The sequence below is a fragment of the Leuciscus leuciscus genome (assembly GCF_965113295.1).
Source record: "Leuciscus leuciscus genome assembly, chromosome: 10".
Taxonomy (NCBI): Eukaryota; Metazoa; Chordata; class Actinopteri; order Cypriniformes; family Leuciscidae; genus Leuciscus; species Leuciscus leuciscus.
The window spans coordinates 34,250,873-34,270,044 of NC_138734.1; the positions used below are offsets into that span (position 1 = coordinate 34,250,873).

The 19,172-nt window shown below is 38.9% G+C and overlaps 2 protein-coding genes across 3 annotated transcripts in view; one reads left to right on the forward strand and one right to left on the reverse strand.

Annotated features, from left to right (window-relative positions):
• igf1ra (insulin-like growth factor 1a receptor) overlaps nucleotides 1–15,881 on the forward strand; it is a 99,246-nt gene extending 83,365 nt beyond the window's left edge. The window contains exons 11-21 of the mRNA XM_082181885.1: nucleotides 2,205–2,482; nucleotides 2,679–2,821; nucleotides 2,922–3,087; nucleotides 3,196–3,298; nucleotides 3,388–3,458; nucleotides 3,887–4,116; nucleotides 4,330–4,437; nucleotides 4,747–4,909; nucleotides 5,019–5,148; nucleotides 7,413–7,547; nucleotides 10,655–15,881. Coding sequence (XP_082038011.1) covers nucleotides 2,205–2,482; nucleotides 2,679–2,821; nucleotides 2,922–3,087; nucleotides 3,196–3,298; nucleotides 3,388–3,458; nucleotides 3,887–4,116; nucleotides 4,330–4,437; nucleotides 4,747–4,909; nucleotides 5,019–5,148; nucleotides 7,413–7,547; nucleotides 10,655–11,156 — 2,029 coding nt within the window. The 3' untranslated portion in view covers nucleotides 11,157–15,881. The remainder of the gene's footprint in view (nucleotides 1–2,204; nucleotides 2,483–2,678; nucleotides 2,822–2,921; nucleotides 3,088–3,195; nucleotides 3,299–3,387; nucleotides 3,459–3,886; nucleotides 4,117–4,329; nucleotides 4,438–4,746; nucleotides 4,910–5,018; nucleotides 5,149–7,412; nucleotides 7,548–10,654) is intronic.
• Nucleotides 13,550–19,017, reverse strand: pgpep1l (pyroglutamyl-peptidase I like). Of its 2 annotated transcripts, none has more exons than XM_082181894.1 (5): nucleotides 18,622–19,017; nucleotides 18,368–18,420; nucleotides 17,892–18,008; nucleotides 17,488–17,714; nucleotides 13,550–16,168 (listed from the first exon to the last, which is right to left on the reverse strand). In XM_082181894.1, exons 1-5 carry the CDS (start codon nucleotides 18,659–18,661, stop codon nucleotides 15,901–15,903), a joined length of 705 nt encoding a protein of 234 aa, XP_082038020.1. In that variant the 5' UTR covers nucleotides 18,662–19,017; the 3' UTR covers nucleotides 13,550–15,900. The 2 variants fall into 2 exon arrangements, with proteins under 2 accessions (XP_082038020.1, XP_082038019.1); XM_082181893.1 differs by having other exon boundaries at nucleotides 17,892–18,011.
• Nucleotides 19,018–19,172: the final 155 nt, after the last annotated feature.

Here is a 19,172-nt window from a genome sequence, read left to right on the forward strand (position 1 = left end):
CAGATCCTATTCGTGTTCAAGTCTAATTGGGATAAAGGTTGCTAAAGAGTATTTTATACATGTACTTCAAACACATCAGGGTTTTCTTTGCACTTGATCAGTTGTTGTCAGCGAACTAGGTGTTGATGTGATTCTAGGGTGACAATATGATTTAATCTTCTACAGTAAACACCCTCAAGGGAGATCTGAATCCCTAGTTAGTGAGTATTAAATAGTGTCCAATTGCTTCCAAAATCCCTTATCATAAATCATGGAGTGCTATTCACTGGAAGTGACATGGAATGTGGCTAGGGTTGATTTGATTGTTCCTCCCTACAGCGTTCTGTGTTGGCTTTTATTAAAAGTTTCCACTCACACACATAAAGCAAACACACACAAAGATCTTCTCTCATTACTGTCATTCCTCAGTTGATTAATTTGAGCTGGCAGAATAAGGCTTATAGTAATGCTTAAACTTTTGTAATCATCAGTGGGTAAAGTTCATAATTGCTTGTAAATTTGCTTCTTGATGACTGTTGAATAGGACACTCATTGCGTGTCGCTATGTCAGTCTGGAAAAACACCTGCTGTTGCACCTATGGAGCAAAACACTTTTCTTTTTTTGCAAATGCAACAGGATATTTTGTATAGCAGACCCAAATTTGTCCCAGTTTAGGGACAGCACATCAATTAAAGAATCAGTTGATGAAGTTGGCGGTACACTGAGAGAAAAAGTCTTAACTCTTCTGGTAATTGGCCAAGCAGCCGCAGTTTAATACATCAGTCTATTTTATAACTAGATACAATTCCCAAACTGTTTTTGACAAAAGCTGAAAACTTGTGTTGTCTGTCTCCACTTATTGTCTGTCAGTCTTTGTGTCTGACACTTTTACCACTTTCCTCTCTTGTATTTTGGCACTCTGGGGTTTCCCTCATGTCCATCTCAAACCATCCTGTCTTTCTCATCTGTGATGGATCGCATTGTTTGGTCTGACTATTGAATCTTTACAGAGATCCCGAGCGAGCAAATCGTTACGTGTCTCCTAAAAGTGGCTCTAGGTAAGGTTATGGCCCTGGCCTAGTCCTATTTGTGAAGTGGCAGTGGGTCAGTTGGCGTCTGGTAAGCTCTTGTGGTTGCTGCTGACTGCATGTCCTTAGTGGCGGCAGGGTTGACCTGTAGCCAGTGCCTTAGTTTGCTTATTGCCTCATGCACTGTCTCTACCGTCAGAGGCGAAGTCGTCATATCATTATTATGGATGTTCTATGTTTGTTCCAAATATGCCTTCCCATTTCATTTTCTCATCTGCAAAAATGTTTATTGTATGTGTATTGCTTCATTTGCAAGTATATATTTTATAGTAAGCAATGACAGTGCATTTGAATGCTTCATGAATATACTTTTGTTTTATATCTGGACATGAAGGAGAATCAGAAAGAGAGGAAAGGGTCAGGGTAGAAACAAGAGTTAACAGTTCTTGGATCCCAGCTCTCATTTCATTTTAAAACGACCAAATTTTCATGAGGGATCAGTCCCAGCCTAGCTGGATACATAGCAGTCATAAGAATTTAAAAGATCTCATTATTCAGGATGATAAATGATGGATAAGATCCAGAAGACAAAAAGGGAGCTCTGTAGGCTGTAGAGTAATGCAGCTATCCTCAGTGTTACTAAGAGACCTGTTAGTAGGCCATTAGAGAATTAGGCTTTCACGTTAAAGGAAGTGGTGTGTGTTGTAGAGTAATTGTGCGCAGTAATTGGCTTTTATGCTTTTAAACCAGTGAAGACTCTGCTGACAAAGGCTGACTGCACTATATCTTTCTATTATTTCTTACTGTTATTTTCTACTTCATTTCCTTTTCCTCTTTACTTTTTTCACCTTTATTTTCTTGCCCCTCTTACTGTCATTTTTTATTTTCTTTCCTACCTTTTTCCATATTTTCCTTTCCTAATCTCATTTACTGCTCCCTTCCCTTTTCATCTTTAATTTTTCTGCTTTTGTTATTTTTCCATTTCTTTTCCTTTTTCATTGTCATAGACTACTTCCCTTTTCCTCTTTCCTGTCCTTTTCATTTCTTTTTTCCCATTTTCTTTCCTTTTCCTTATTCCTTTTTTCTGTTTTCTATCCTTTTCCTTTCCTTTCTTCCTCTATTTCCTTTGCTTTTCCTTCTCCTGTTCATTCCTCTCCTGTGATCCTCCTCTCTAACACTTTTATTCCATGTCTCAGACCTCCAGACAGGAAGCGTCGAGACCTGTTCGGAGTGGCCAATGGCACACTGCTCCAAGGTGCAATCAGGAACATCACAGGACTGGAGAGTAACATCACTGACCCAGAGCTGCAGGAGAAAGAGTATCCTTTCTCCGAAGGCAAAACCCATGCAGAATTCATGGAGATTTCCAACCTGCAGCCCTTCACTGTGTACCGCATTGACATCCACGCTTGTAACTACAAGGTCCACCGTTGCAGTGCTGCAGCTTTTGTGTTCTCTAGAACCAAACCAGCAGGTCAGTAAAACCAACAAACCAAACTTGTGCACAAATGACTGCATATCCAGGCCAACAAAATATAAAAATTCCAGTAATTCTCCACTGTGCCTACAGCATGACTTGTTAACAGCAATTAAAACTGAAATGCAATTGAAATCTTATTGAATTACTGTAAGAGAGCACTGGCCTTGAGCACGATTATGTTGTTCTCCAGACAAAGCGGATGATATTCCGGGTACTGTAATTCAGGAGAGGGATGAGAAAGTCGAAGGAACAGTGCTGCTGCGGTGGCCTGAACCTCATCACCCTAATGGACTGATCCTCATGTACGAGATCAAATATCGTCTGGGAACTGAGGTTAGTGTGACAACTAACTCATACACCATTAAGAAATAGTTCAAAACTGCAGCCAAGGCCACAAACCGACTGTGTGTGTATGTGTGTGTGTGTGTTTCAGCCTGAGAAGCATGAGTGTGTATCACGGCAGCAGTACAGAGTGCTGAGAGGAGCTCAGCTTAGCAATTTGGCCTCTGGAAATTATTCCACCCGGGTCAGAGCCACTTCTCTGGCTGGGAATGGGTCTTGGACTGAACCAGTGTCCTTCTATGTGCCACCACCTAAAAGTAAGGAATGCATATTTATGATCAAATTTTTAGGAAGAATGTAGAGAGACCTGTTTCTGCAATGTTTCAAAGTTTTTAATTCTGTTTGAATATCCTTCTCTTTTACAGTAAATTATGGTAATGCCTTCTATCTGGCCATCATCATCCCTGTTGTAGTGCTATTTTTGCTCACTGCAGTGATCAGCGTTGTCATCTTTGTCACCAAAAAGAGGTTGATGCCCCATCTATTCAAAAATAGAATTTATTTCAACTTCCAGTGTCCAGTGTTATTTATTTATTTTGATGTATGTTTGCTTTCAGGAATAGTGACAGGTTAGGAAACGGTGTGCTCTATGCTTCTGTAAACCCTGAATATTTCAGTCCTTTTGAAAGTGAGTATTATGGTTTAAAAACCAGGTCGTCTTTAAGTGTTGCACTGGCAAAAAAAATAATAATTTATTTGTATTTTTGTCATTTTCCATTAAAAAAATACTATAACATTAACACAAATAATAATTTCATAATTATAAACAAAATTGTGAGATTTGTTCAAAACAAACAAAAAAAACTTTTAAAATATATTGTTTTATTTCCTAGTAAATTAGCAATCCATATTACTTGAATTACTTGTCACAGCCATAATTAATTATCTAATCATGAAATCATCATTAAAGTTTCATGATGATTTCATGATTAGACAATTATAATTGTCCAATTGCCTCATCATCTGGGTTTGGCCAAACAATACTGTATGATTGTTTTTTTATGTTACACTGCACTCCTTGTTTAAATGTGCTGACTCTTATTTCTCCAACCTCAGTGTATGTACCAGATGAATGGGAAGTGGCTCGGGAGAAAATCACCATGTGTCGTGAGCTGGGTCAGGGCTCCTTTGGTATGGTGTATGAGGGCATCGCAAAGGGCGTCGTCAAAGATGAACCTGAGACCAGAGTAGCCATCAAGACTGTAAATGAATCCGCCAGTATGCGTGAACGCATCGAGTTCCTGAACGAAGCTTCAGTTATGAAGGAGTTCAACTGTCACCATGTGGTAAGAAAGAGGGCACAATCTCATCAAGCAGTTGGTTTCGCCAACAACAACAACAATTTTTTTATGTATTAAGTGTTATCATTTCTGTGCCACCAAACAAATGGCAAAAATAATGATGCTTTTTAATCAGGTTGCTCAGACACAGGTTTCTCAGTGTTTTCAAAGTGACAGTGTTATTTCAGTTCTTTTTTCTTTGTACCCTGATTGGTTTAGGTGCGACTTCTGGGTGTGGTTTCGCAAGGCCAGCCCACTCTAGTTATAATGGAGCTGATGACACGGGGCGATCTGAAGAGCTACTTGCGTTCTCTCCGTTCAAAAGAGGTATGGAAACATCGTGTCATCTCTGCCTGCACAAACATCCTCCCCACAAATGCTCTAATTGTTATCCCATACTTGATCTCTATACTTCTTTTTAGCTTATTAGAATACACTTTTACTTCATAACGTTTATTACGTTTATTTTTGTTCTCACTCTGATCTATTGGCTTCATCTTATCTTATCTTTTAGTTAATGTTCAGTTTTTCAAAGTTACTCAATATGTCAGTCAGCTCTTCATAAAGGGGTTAGAAGTGCAAGAGAGAAACAGAAGTGTTGAATGCAGCATTTGTCCTCTTTTTTCCACCATGTAGCAGGGCTCTAGCAGCCAGTCTCTGCCTCCACTGAAGAAGATGATTCAGATGGCCGGAGAGATAGCGGACGGGATGGCATACCTCAATGCCAACAAGTTTGTCCATCGAGACCTGGCTGCCAGGAACTGCATGGTTGCTGAGGACTTCACAGTTAAAATCGGAGGTAAGTCTCAGTGTTTAAGGAATATATTTGAAACAAGATTTGATTGAGAGGTGTGACTGGCCTTCCACAGCTTTCTTCCAGCTCATGTTTGCTCTCTTTATGTGTTTAGACTTTGGCATGACAAGGGACATCTACGAGACTGATTACTATCGCAAAGGAGGCAAAGGGCTGCTGCCGGTCCGCTGGATGTCCCCGGAGTCTTTGAAAGATGGAGTGTTCACAACAAATTCTGATGTCTGGTATGAGCTGCCTGTCCTCTCTTGACACTTCTCTGCACACACACACAAATGCAAAACTTTCTGTTGCTTCTCTGCATAGTGTATGTGTGTGTGTGTGTATGTGTTTGTGAATTGATCTGCGCTTGCATGTACAGTACGTTACCGGTCAAACATTTGGACATACATTAATATTAAAGTTTAAGTTTGTGGTCTGTAAGATTTTTTTTATGTTTTGAAAGAAGATCATCAAGGCTGCATTTATTTGATTGAATATACAGTAAAAACATTAATAGTGTGAAATATTATTACAAGTTAAAGTAACTGTTTTCTGTTTTAATATATATTATACAATGTAATTTATTCCTGTGATGCAAAGCTGAGTTTTCAGCAGCAGTTACTCCAGTCTTCAGTCACATGATCATTTAGAAATCACTCTACATGATTTGGTGCTTGAGAAACATTTCTTATTATTTATTATCCATGTTGAAAACAGTTGTTCTGCTTAATAGTTTTGTGGAAACTGATTTCTTTCGCTGAATTCTTAGAAAGCAATTATTTGATATAGAAATCTTTTATAATATACATATCTTTACTTTTGATATTTTACAATTTAATGCATCTTTTCTGAATTATTCTGTTGCAAAAAAGGAAAATGGAAGTGTAGGAATTATATAGGAACCCAAAAAATTATAATAATCAAAATCAAAACTACCTCATATTTAGGTTTCTTCAAAGTAGTTACCTTTGATATAGGTTGGGGTTTTATGATGTCTCCTTTTGTGGGACCCCCTTCCTAAAAAATAAAGAAAGTTTTATATTTTAATGTATAAACCCTGCAAAAAATACTTGCAACAAATTAATAATTACAACAAACTTTAGTCTAAAACTTAAGTTAATAGATTATGTTAAGAAATTCATGTGCAAAAAAATATATTTGCCTATAAAAAAAATATATATAAGCTTTTATCAAAAAAAGTTTAATTTATTAATGTGTGTCCAATATTTGACTGATGAAACATTTTTCCATCTGATCAGCGGGATGTCCCATCAGAGACACAGTAGCCCCTCTCCACCACAGGCCCCCTACTGTCCAGAAAGCATTGAAACTGTCTCTTTATTTTTCTTAATACGAAAGGAAGCCTCATAGGCTTATAAGAGGTGAAAACCCTTTAATGTTTTTTTCCACTGATGTTCTGTGTCAAGGGAGAATATGCATCACTTCCAGACATTCTTCCAGTCCCAGCCAAGCGAAACGTGCCCAAACACATTGTCTCTTTGTCTCAGACAGACTGTCTCTCCACAGCCTTAGTCCCAGCAGCGGCGGTTCAGTAGAACAGTCACGGTGCCATAGACCGACTTCTCCAATTCTGCAGTTTCCCAATCTCCAGCGTCCCACAGCTCTGTCACTCCGTGCGCTCCTAACCTCCTCCAGATGTTTGGTAATGATGGGGTTGGTGTGCCAGCGCAGACCCGCCTCCCTGTCCCTCCGTCCGTATCTGCTGCTTTTGAAGTCCCTGAGATGAAAAGAGTCACCGCGAGCTCCCATCTCGTACTCCCATAAACCTCGCCGTTAGGTGTCTTTATTTGTTTCCTTCCCCTGAAAAAGTCCCACTCTAATGCGGTTTTGTCTTTCAACACGCAGATGTTGCAGCCAATTAGATGCAAGTCACTGTTGTAATAGCCCTGTTTTAAAGGGTGTTGAGCTTTGTCTCAGATCCCTGGCCAGTGTAGAAAATTTGTCCTCGGAGAACTAATGAATAACGACTGGCAACAGTGTGCTCTTTGTGTGGTTTTTATTTGGGGTTTGCCGACTTTCTGGTCCGCTGCTGCACTTTCTCACCGGCCGCCGGCTAATATATGGACTCATTTTCATTAATGAGGAACACAGGGCTAACAAAAACACCACACTAAAAGAGAAAAGTTCAGGTCAGCAGCTCATGCGGTGTTCGCGACTTTTGTGCTGTTTTGAAAATGAGCATTTTGTTGTTCCATGCTAGAAAAATAAGGAAATGCGTTGATGCATCCGCAGTTTTTCAGTGACACGCGCTGCTTTTAGGCTCCGCAGGACTGCAATTGTCTCAAAGTGCCTCTTCATGCATCTCTTGACCTTAAATGGCCTCATTCCTTTCCTCTCCGTCCTCATCTGACTGGATTGAGTTACTTGATGTTTACGGTTGCTGACGTAATTGGACGTAAATGGGTTTTGTGCTATTTACCATGATTTACTGTTAAGTGCCTTTGTGTTGCTCCTGCAGAGTTATTTTAACCAGTTCCTCTTTCTTCAGGTCGTTCGGTGTGGTTTTATGGGAGATCGCTACTTTAGCAGAGCAGCCATACCAGGGCATGTCCAACGAGCAGGTACTGCGCTTCGTCATGGAGGGAGGACTGCTGGATAAACCCGACAACTGTCCCGACATGCTGTGAGTCCACCAACTGCACTTTGCTCCCAAACTTGGCACTCTGCTTTACACTGTTAACCCTTTGTCCTCTAACCGGCTCTTTTCTATTTAGGGATGCGATATCACGTTAAAATGTCGATAGTATGTCACCAGATGCTGCTGCTTACGTCTTGCCAGGCCAAAGCCTGACTGGTGCCATTTGCGTCACGGGTTAAAAGGAGACAGGTGACATCATGTTGTCAAAGAGCTTCCATCCATAGAAGGGAGAATGCGCGGTTCCCAGGGGGTGACAGTAACGGTGACCCGCGCTGCTCCACTTTTTATTAAGAGCTTCTCGTACTTATCTTCGCATCTTCATGTCCTCCTGCGTCACCGATCTGGTCTGCCATTCTCCTTTTCTGGGCTGATGTCAGTATCGAGGCACGAGGTCTATCTGTCCGTTTCTCTTGACCCCTTTCTCCCTCAGTCACTCTTTCTTGTCTCAACTGTTATGGAAACACAAACCCCCGGTTTCCATGGCAGCTACATTGTCCTGATTGCACGAGAGAGGAGGATTGAACATATGCTGCGCTGCGCTACATAGCTAGCGCTGTAAAATCGCTGAAGCTTTGTCATCTGTATCTCATCATTACACTCAGCTAAACATCATAAAGTCAGGATGTCAGCCTCATTTCTATGATATCATGAGAATTTAAGTATTACTTGGCTGAAATACAAGGGCAGGGATTCAGAAATAGCATGTAGATCTCTTGAACACTTGCTTGAACAATGCTCATCATGTTGAGCTCAATACTTGGACATTTTTATCCCAAAACTGTTTAACAATAATGTTTTTGAAGCATTTTTTAAATTGTATATCATGGATACATTGTTTTGTTTTTTTTGTTTAAAAAAAAAAAAAGGTTTTTAGGTTTTATATTTCATCATTGTCCTTAATGGCTGTCAGAAGCTCAGTTCCAAAACCTAGTGAGCTGCCTACCTAGACAGCATATTAAGGCATCATAGTCATGCTCGTGACATAACGATACACTCAAAAGTTTGGGGTCTGTACGATTTTTTCAAATGTTTTTGAAAGTCGTCTATTCTCAATAGGGTTGCATTTATTTGATCCAATATACAGTAAAACGCTAATATTGTGAAACATTATAACAATGTAAAAAAAAATGTATATAGAAAAATACTGTTTTCTATTTTAATATATTTGAAAATGTAATTTATTCCTGTGATGGAAAGCTGAATTTTCTGCAGTCATTACTCTAGTCTTCATTGCCACATTATGCTAATTTGATGCTTAAGAAACATTTCTTATTATTAATGTTGAAAAGTTGTGCTGATTAATATTTATGTGAAAACTGGGATACATTTGGGATGCATAGAACATATAAGATTCAAAAGAACAGCATTTATTTGATATAGAAATCTTTTTTAAACATGAATGTCTTTACCGTCATGTTTGATCAGTTTAATTAAGGCATCAACACTCTTATCCTTCAAAGAGAAGGCAATCCCAGAATGCACTGACAAGCTCAGTGAAAAGCATAAAATTGAAGACATGAACAGACTGAACAGATTTGTCATTATGAATATGTCATTTAATACTTAAAAGTAGTGAAAATTGTTCAGATTTGTGTGAGAGCTGTTTATTTTTATCTTGCCATAGGCTTAAAAACAAACTAACATCAAACTCTTTTGGGATTAATTTTGAGTCGAGTCTCTCATGCCGACTCAGAGCGCTATTTGTGGAGTTGCTGGCTTTGTAGAGCGCTTCAAATCATTAACTTATGAGGTTTCCTTTCAGTTAGTATGCCGCCTTAGAAGGCAGCCGCCCATAGAGAGAGAACGTAGACAGGAAGGTAGCTCAATGGGTTTTGGAAAAGAGATAGTGAGTGCAGACAGTGGGCAGGATTTATCACATTTTCTGATTGGGTTTGAAATCACTTCAGTGAGAAATGACAGATGGCTTCTGCTATGAATTTGTGATCCAACAAGCGGTAAAAGGGAAGGTTACTTGCAAACGCCAGGCCTGTCCAAAAAAACTTGTCGTTTTGAGGGAACATCTCATAAGTTGAAACCACAAAAAAGTTTAACTTTCCGCCATCAACTTCAAGTGCAGTATTTGACCTGATACTGTGGAATGTCCTTGCGAGAAGGTTCCCAGGTCAGCTCTGAACCTGTGGCTGGAGGTCACTTAAAATGTATTTCAGTGGGACAGTTAGTGCTGAAACTATTTGTAGCTTGTTTGTTTGTTTTACCAAGATGGTGGGATAGTACCACACCAAACTGTTATGATCATAGGTTTTATTATTTTGTTTTGTTTTTTGCTTCTCATGCATCCTCCGTTGTTCAAATGAGACAGGTCTGTGGAGTTTTCAGGATAGTAGTGCACTTCTCAGTGTGTACAACCACAAAATGTTCTAGAAGTTGCCTTCTCCACAACACTCCTGTGTGTTCTAGCTGTAGTGAACACTGCCACCTGTTGATGGGTGGAGTTTTTAAATGTGAATCACCTGGGTTTATGAGATTTTATTGACTTTATATTGCTAGTTTGCACTGCAGTATACGAGTATGAGATTTGTACATGAATAGAAGAGTTGTACATTGCCTGTCACAACCACAATGCTGAAATTTTGCTATAGTTCAGTTATAATGTCCATTTTGCTGAAAATCTCTCTCTCTGCTAATTCTTTAAACGAATTCTGCAACTCGACTCTAATTTTCATTCAAGTTGTTCCATTTTATTTCAGATTTATTTTAATTACCAAATCTTTTTAATAGTTTTAGTTTACAATAAAATCTCTGTATACAGGTCAGAGTTTTAGACTGATTCAAACTGGTAAATAATCTTTTTAAAGTATTGATTAAAAGAACTGGCTTATTCTGGTCATTTAATTCCAGGAATCAGGCTTAACTGGCCATGCTGTACATTTTTGATTCACTAAAATGAACTGGCTCTTAAGAATAATTTGTTTAGCAAATCTTTTGTTTTTTATTGTGCATTATTTGCAGTTCACAGTCAGTTTATTGCATCACATCAAAAATAGTAACTTTGATTTCTAATAGTTCATGTGACTTCTGGTCAACTTTCTTTAAATTCAAACTATAACACTATATGTGTATCTGGTCTACAGGTTTGAACTGATGCGGATGTGCTGGCAGTACAATCCTAAAATGCGACCATCTTTTCTGGAGATCATCAACAGCATAAAAGAGGAACTGGAGCCGCCCTTCCCGGAGGTTAGCTTTTTCTACAGTGAGGAGAACAAGCCCCCCGACACAGAGGAACTGGACATGGAGGTGGAGAACATGGAGAACGTTCCACTGGATCCTGCTTCCACGTTAGCCCCCTCCTCTCAGGGGAGCACAGGGGCTCAGACCCAGAGTCCACAGCCGCTCTCCCCAGCTCAGGGGCCCGGGACGCCAATGGGGTCCGCCCTAACCCCCTCCACCTCACCGCCCTCCTCCTCAGCCTCTCCAGGCCTGGCCTTAGACAGGCACTCAGGACAGGTAGCAGCAAACGGGCCAGTGGTGCTGTTGGGGCCGGCGTTCGATGAGACGCAGCCCTACGCACACATGAACGGGGGGAGGAAGAACGAGCGAGCGCTGCCACTGCCTCAGTCATCGGCCTGCTGATCACGACTGCTCAGTTTCCCTCTACTCCTCACACAGGGTACCCACATTTCCCTCGTCCCTTTGTCTACATGGTCATGTGTTTTTTCTTTCATTCTCGAGGAGTCAAAACCCAAGGCTGACCGTGGAGTCGACAACCAAAAGGACGGTGTCCTTCCTGGAAGTCAGTGGATCATTTTGTTCAAATGATTTCGAATGATGGAGGATGTTTCGGGTGATTGGTGACAGAAAAAGCCTACAAAAACTCTTGCAATATTTAAGTTTTCAGAATGAACCACCACACTAAAGAGGCCTGGCTTTCACTTGTGTGAAGAAAAAAAAAACTGTTTTAATGTTTTCTAAAGGAAGAAAACCTGCCAGTTCATTGTGAAATAAGAGAGACAAGCATATTAGCCAGCAAGCCCAGCCCGTGAACGCTTTCAGGGTGCATACCAGTGTGTTTTTATACAAAAATACACATTCACCACTTCAGCGCAAGTACATTTCTTCCTCTGAACTGTCAACTGTCACACATTTCTCTTTCAAAATAGCGCAAGACTTACTTAGCTGCGATCGATTGTTCTCAATCAGTGATTGGCCATGTTACTGGTTGAATCCACCCTTCTACTTAATCCATTTCAAGGGTGTTTGTTTGAGAGTGAGGTGGGCTTTTTTTGAAACTGCCAAATTTTTGCCAAATCAAAAGTTATTTATCATTACATCACCTACCCCCATCCACAGCCGACTTTTCAAGGTTGCACTTTGAAGTAGCGCAATCGAGGGACTAAGCTCTCATACTGTCTTTGATGGGGGATTTCTGGACCTCATCTTTTACAATCAGCTTGAGTTTGTAAATCCTTCCCCTTTCCCCTTTTTATATGAATCTGATCTTCAACTATTGCATGAGTTCCTGCTGCACACACCATCTGTGAGCTGAGCCTCTGTGAAAGCAATGTCTCAAGTCAAAAGGAAAGAGCACGGCGCTAATCGCGAAGGTGAAGAGATTGGTGCGCTGCAGAGGCGTATATGAATTATAAGGGATCAGCTCGGTCATGAAGCAAACTGAGGGGCTTCATCTGTTTTGTGTGATGAGTGAGGCATTGTACACAGCAGGTATTTTTTTAGACTAGTCATTAGTCTCTCTGTATAAATCATATGATTCTGAGAAGGGTCTTACAGTTCTATGTTAGACCACAAGATCATTTACATACAAATCATTGGTTTGAGTCACTTTTGATAACTTTTTTACAGTTCTGATGTTCACCTTTGTCTGTACAGAAAGAAGCTGCTATTTTTCTTCTTTTGTGGGTGTTATATATATATTTATATATGTATATGTGTGTATATATATATATATATATATATATATAATATGTGTGTGTATATGGAAATCCTTCAGGTTTAATATTTTATGATATCTCCACTACAGTCCATTTTCTTATGCTTTATACTCTTCTTGCAAAAAAGAAAAAAGAAAAGAAAAAAAGAGAATAGCAATTTATTTTTTTTCTCCCTAAGAGGTTGTCTGCATTGCCACATGTCCATTGCCTTGTGTTTAACATTTCTCTATAATATTATTATTATTAATTATTATTATTATTAGTTTCAACAAACTCCTTTAGCTCTGCATGTGAACTTTAGGCACCCTTGATAAAGTTGTCTACCATTGCACCTGCTCATGAGGTGCAGCTCAATCTCAGGTTAATGTTAAGGTTTTGTTCTCCAAACATCATGTTCCCATCATAGCTGATTCAACCTCAGCTTTTAGTTGCTGGCCTCTCCTTACAGTGTAGTAAACCGTACAGTATGTCAGTGTCCGTGCTCATGCCTCCTGCCAGGCATTGACATGGAAGTTTTCATTTACATTTCTTTACCCTCATAGACTATTTTTGTAACCCATTCATGTAACTGAATAGCAACTAACAGGGCTAATCGGGTTGTCTTAATTTGTCTCGCATATGCCAGCCAACCAACCAACCATATGCCAACGATTTTATAAATCCATGCAATGAACACTAACTTTCCTGATGAAATATGCCATCTGTAACCAAATAAGAATCGGTTCAAGTTCAGAGAAGTGATCGGTTTCTTCAAAGATTGCTAAATAAAACAATAGGTTTCCCTGGCTAGTTGGCTTTAAAAAAAAAGTTTAGTTTGAAGAATTTCTTCATGTGTATTTGGGAACGTTACCCAGGAGTTATTTATCCTGTCTTAGAAGGTTATTTTCCCCCTTTGAAGGGGTATTTATTTAATTTCCTGTTTTTTTTGTTTTTTTTGTGTGTGTGTGTGATACCAGTTGAAATCACTGTACAAATGCCCTTATGATTTAGTATAAAGTCTGATTATAGATGCATTTTCCATGATGTCATGACTGGGGGACTTTCTTTTTTCATTTCCTTCAGCATCTATCTACCTCATTCTCTTTTAGTTTTTTAAATGTGTAAGTATATGAAATGATAAAATACATCTCGCTTTTTTCTGTAATAGACACCTTATCATCATCTGTCATGTCTCTGATTTAAAAAACAAAAAAAACTAAAAAAACAACCTCTTTAAGCACCACAGAGTACAAGCTCCCAGGAGTGGAGAGAGAGGAAGTCATGGTGTGAGCTATCATGCCAATGGGATTCCTATTGGCGTGTCTATTGCATCCCTTATCACATGCCTGGCAACGCAAAAATCGCACTGCTTTTGATCACACTGCAATACTTTTATAAATAATCGTGTTAAAATACCTAATTCACCAGATGGTTTCATCATAATGGACCTTAGAGATAAAACAGTTCTTTGCTATCAGCTATCAAGTGTTTTTTTGGGGGGGGGTGGGGTATTTAATATTCTTCTTCACTGATCACCCCTTAATTGCCATCTAATCAATAAAATGGCTGTTCATAAAGGTTTAGGAGAGCATATAACATCCTCATATTGAGTAACTTGCAATGAGAGCAAGACTTGATGATGTGATGTCATAGAAAGCTCTACATAATCTTAAATTTTCCATTAGTTTAAAGGATCTTATTTAGCAAGAACTCATTTTGCAGCATCAACGGAGATCATGGCCCTTGACATCCGGTTTCCCAGCATGACCTTCTTCTGCACAACAATGTGCAGATGTCTCCTACATCTGTCAATGGCCTATAACTGAGGATGACTTTAATACACTGATAACTATAACATTATAAGTGAATCTTCCTTCTCTTTTGCTGCAGTCTGCTCTAATACCTTTTGGCCAAAGCATCTAACGATCGAATGCATACTGTGGATTTCGTAACACTTTCTCACAACAAACCAGTGGATTTTTTCCCCTTCTCATAAACCTACCTGGAAAAAGCATTCCAACTGATTTGTTTGGTCAGATACACTCCACATGTCTAGCGAGTACAATATATAAAGGGCCAATTGTTGTCGGCGTATTCATCTACATCATTCTCTAGAGGGAGAAAGGGCTGTAGTTTTGCCTCTCTTTTCTACTGCTGCTGACAACATGCTGCTTTACAGAGACTACAAATAGTCTTGCCAATAGCATTGGGTAGGTGGTGGATCTAAGCAACATGCTTTCTCTCTGCAAACAACCGCTAAAAACAGATGGGTCAGATTAAATTGCAAAGAGGATTCAGAGAAAGTCACGGTCTTACAACCCCTGGCCGTTCTGTTTCATGGCACTTAAAATATTCTTGACTGTTTTTTTTTTTTTTTTAATCTTTTGAACTCCAGGGGTTGGAAATGAGGGCGCTTGTAGAAGATACATGGTCGGGATGCTGAGAGGCACATTGTTAGAGAAGAATATTATTGTGTGTGGTACAAGACGATCGAAATAACCATTCTATAAAAGCCCTTGTGCTTGTATTGTTGCGTATGTATATGGGTGGGAGTGTATCACATGTAGATGTAGTGATTAAGATTTTGATGTGTTTATAATGGAAAATTATAGATATCACTATTTATTTCTGCTTCTTTTTTCTTCCTGTAATGAATATGGACAAAAGCATTGGCCTGTTGCAAAGTGAATGTCAGTTTTCATTGAATGCTGCCAACGTTCCTTAGTTACCAGTAGGTTACAGTTCTACAGAAACACATACACAAATAGGACAGCGATGTCCAGTAGATTACGGGTAGTCATGACACACAGAGAGAGAGAGAGAGAACATGACTAGAATTTAAAATAAAAAGAGACAAGTTTACAGTAGAAATAGCTTATGTTGCAATGAAAGTTTTCTGCAAACCTGAAGGTAGATTGACTGAAAGATTTTTTCCTCAACTATCATGAGAACTATTATTATTGTATTATATTTCTTCATCATGCAAAACCTCAGGTTTAGAACAGATGCATGTATGCATTTTAATTGCAATAATGAGCTTGAGGTTTCACAGACATCATTTCCCAGGCACTGTTGTTTCTGCTTGGCATTCCAACAAATTTCAAAAGGGGCCTTGAACTACTGTACTGAAAAGAGTTTAATAACACTTTATTTACCTTTCACAAAAAAACAAAAACAAAGAAAAAAAGGAGAAAAAAATTCTCTGTTTCATTGCATTGATTGGTAGAAACTGATGATGAAATGACTTGGCTGGTACTCTCGTCTTCTTTTAAGTTATGTATCTAAGGCCTCCTGTTTTTCAGTTTTCTCCTCACCTCCAGTTGAGATGGTAGACTTTTTACATGCCATTGGCTTAATGTATATCTGAAGAATTTTCATGTATTTTCTTTTTTTCTTAAATTTTGAATTAAAAAAATGAATGAGTCCTGAAGTCTTGTGTCAAGTGTCACTTATTGAATTTCCACTATTTCCACTATGTGGTCTACATGACAGGATTGTGTGTTATGGAGGATGTTTTCTACCTGTGTGCTGTCCACGTACTCTGAGGTTGTGTGTGCAGAGCTGCCCAGCTGGCGTAACAGAGCGTGGATGATGGTCTGGAGTTGTGGTACCAGTCTCTCTGGGCTTGCCAGGCTTCCTGAGGCTGGCACATGGATCAGCGCAGCCTTTCCCTGCCCATGGTACAGTGAATAGTAGTATACAAAATCACACAGGTACCTGCAGAGAATTATGAGAAAAATATGAACGAATTCACAAATAAAGGAGGAAAATAAACTGTTGTTGATACAAAAGTTGGTACTGTAATTCAACAATGTCCTTTTTCAGGACCTTAAAGGGATACTCCACCCAAAAATGAAAATTCTCATATTATTCACTGTAAGAATGTACTGTATATATAACTTTTTTCAGATGAATGCAAATTAAAAAACAATCCATCTCTGCAAGTCCATATAATGGAAGTGTATGGGACTTCCAAAGTTGATGCTTCAAAAACCACAGAAAGCGAACACCATATGATATTTATATCTGGGATGGCATGAGAGTCATAGATAAATATATACATAGAAGACTGTAGCGGCTGTTTCTATGGGCTGCTATACGTAAGCCGTCCACGATTTTGGAACGGTCAAAGCCGTGAACACTCGAAAGCAACCGTAGTTAGAGGCACGCATGTATCTTTCTGCAATAGATATCAGCAAATGATTTTGCTAAACTAACACAATACAAGACTAAGGCATTAGCTAATACGACATTAAAAAGTTACCATAGTTTAAAAACGTGTAATATTGAGTTAATCCATATAAAAACACAAACCAGCACATTCTCATCAGTGAAAGGTTATTTAATTTCTTTGGGGATTTAAATCCTGGTGGTTTCATGACCAGAAGCTGCGCAATATTGAGGCATCATGATCATTGATTCTTAAGGGGCGGTCACACTACACATTTTGTTCCAATGACTTCCATTCATATGCAGGAGAATGTGTCAGACTGGAAACGCAAGCTCATGCTAAAAGGTTCTTATTATGCTGCATTCCAAAGTTCAAGTTTGGTGAACTCTGACCTGCGAATTCGCATCACGTGAAGATGTGTGACCAGTAAAAGTTTGATAGGTCATGCCGTGACTTCTTGGCTGAATTTTAAAAAAATCTTATTTTTGCAGTAAAGTCGAGTAAATTGTATATTTTTTCATTTTTAATATAATATTACTATTTGTTAATTGTTATATGTTGAATTCATGTTTGTAAAAAAGACACCGCAGTGACATCATATCACGACCGTTACAGTGTCCATAGAAATGTTGTCTTCCATAGAAAGAAGTCTAGTGTGTGTTCCAAGATGGCGGACGTGCCTATGTGTCTGGAGCGGTCGAATGTGGCATCTACATATACATATCTACGATGAGTAAATGAAAGAATTTTCACTTTTGGGTGGAGTATCCCTTTAAACCAACACATTTTTACAGATAACTTTACATTTTTAAAGATGAATAATATTTTCAAGTTTTATCCATGAATCAAATTGTTACTCTATTACCTCCCAGCATCCCTGGAGTAGATGACATCAAGTCCCATATTTTTTAAATGCTTGTTAAGGGATCTCATGTCTATGATAGAGTCCAGTCGTCCGGGACCTCCCTCAATACAGCAGTGATGAACAGGGTACAGACCACTCACATCCCTGTCTTTGTAGTAGTGGTTCTTGCCTGTTTGCTCCAGTGTGATGCCTTTGGATCCTGGGGCTATGCCCAAATGGATAACAACCTGCCCATCACAGCGGGAAAATGTCTCTGTCATCATTTTGTATCAAAAGTAAAATATTTTAGTTTTAAGACATGTCATCTCAGATGCTGTTAACTTCTCATCTGCATCTCATAATCACTTCTCTGTTATGAAATGTTTCATCAAGACTTGGTCTGTGTATAAATATTTGTTTGTTACCTTTGGAGTCATTGCTTGCCAGATATCATCAAGAACTTCTCGTGAATTTGCATAACTGACAGGAATCTCCATAATATGGACATCTATGCCCAATCCAAGTCCTGCCATCTTCAATCCCTGCTCAAATAGCAAAGTGTGACCATAGTGTGTGTGTGTCCATTTTACTGACCAGAACTTATAATGACTTTAAGCACTTGGGGTTTGTACCTATTTGTATTCCTATAGGAACCTGAAAATTGGCATTTTATTCAATATTAAGCAACAAAAAAAGACAAAAGCACCATTAAGTAAAAGAAAGGTGTAATTTATTCTTCACGGAAGAAAATAAATAGCTGTTACTGCTTTTGCACGAGGGTGAGTCAAATGTAAATTTTTGGGCGAATTACTTTAATTTGGCCAAATTGCTCAAATTTAATTATAAGTATCTACTGTATGTAAAAGGGTAAAAATGGCATTGTTTTACTATTAGGGCCTACCTTAGCTGCTTCCCAACTTGGATTCACTACATATTGTCGGAAAGGGGCAAAACCTAGTAAATTAGAAAAAATAAATAAACAGCATTAACATACATAAAAGCAACAGAGCTGACTAATTAGGCAACACTAATAACATGTTCTTTAGTATATTTACACAGCGAAACTATATTAACTGCGAAACAACTTATACTCGACGAAATAGTTGAATGCGTCAAATTACCGCCAGTAAAATAAACCACCTAAGTTAACATTACCTGTTACAACTACAGTTTCGCGAGTAGTGTCCATGTCCATCGAGATGAGATTTTAATAAGTTAAACGTTTTTACTTAAAACACGGTTTACTGCCTTTCTCGTTGGTCGTAACTGAAGACGAAAGTAACTATGCTGTACAAAAGTATAGCCTATAACGTTAACTTAAATGTCTTGAATAGGGCTATAACCGAACGTGACTGCGCAAATTAGGCTGTGAGGCAGTGCATTGTCCGTTTTTCTCCACATGGGAGAGCCATCTCATATCCCATCATAGAGCTAAAGACGCACTACTTCAAACATCTTGAACAGGACAGAATTTGTACAACCTACCATGGCGAAGGATTGGGTCATGAATATTAATTAGAGCGGGCTGACGTTGTTAAGCAAGCGTCCAGTCCTATGGTCCAGTCACATAACCTAATTAATATTCAACTGTTTCGCGCATATTTGCCAACGGCAAATCACTGAACCCTACTGGGCGAACGTGGCGTTGCGTAATTAATATTCATGATCTAAACCGTGATCATAGTAAGACTCACTAACGGGACATG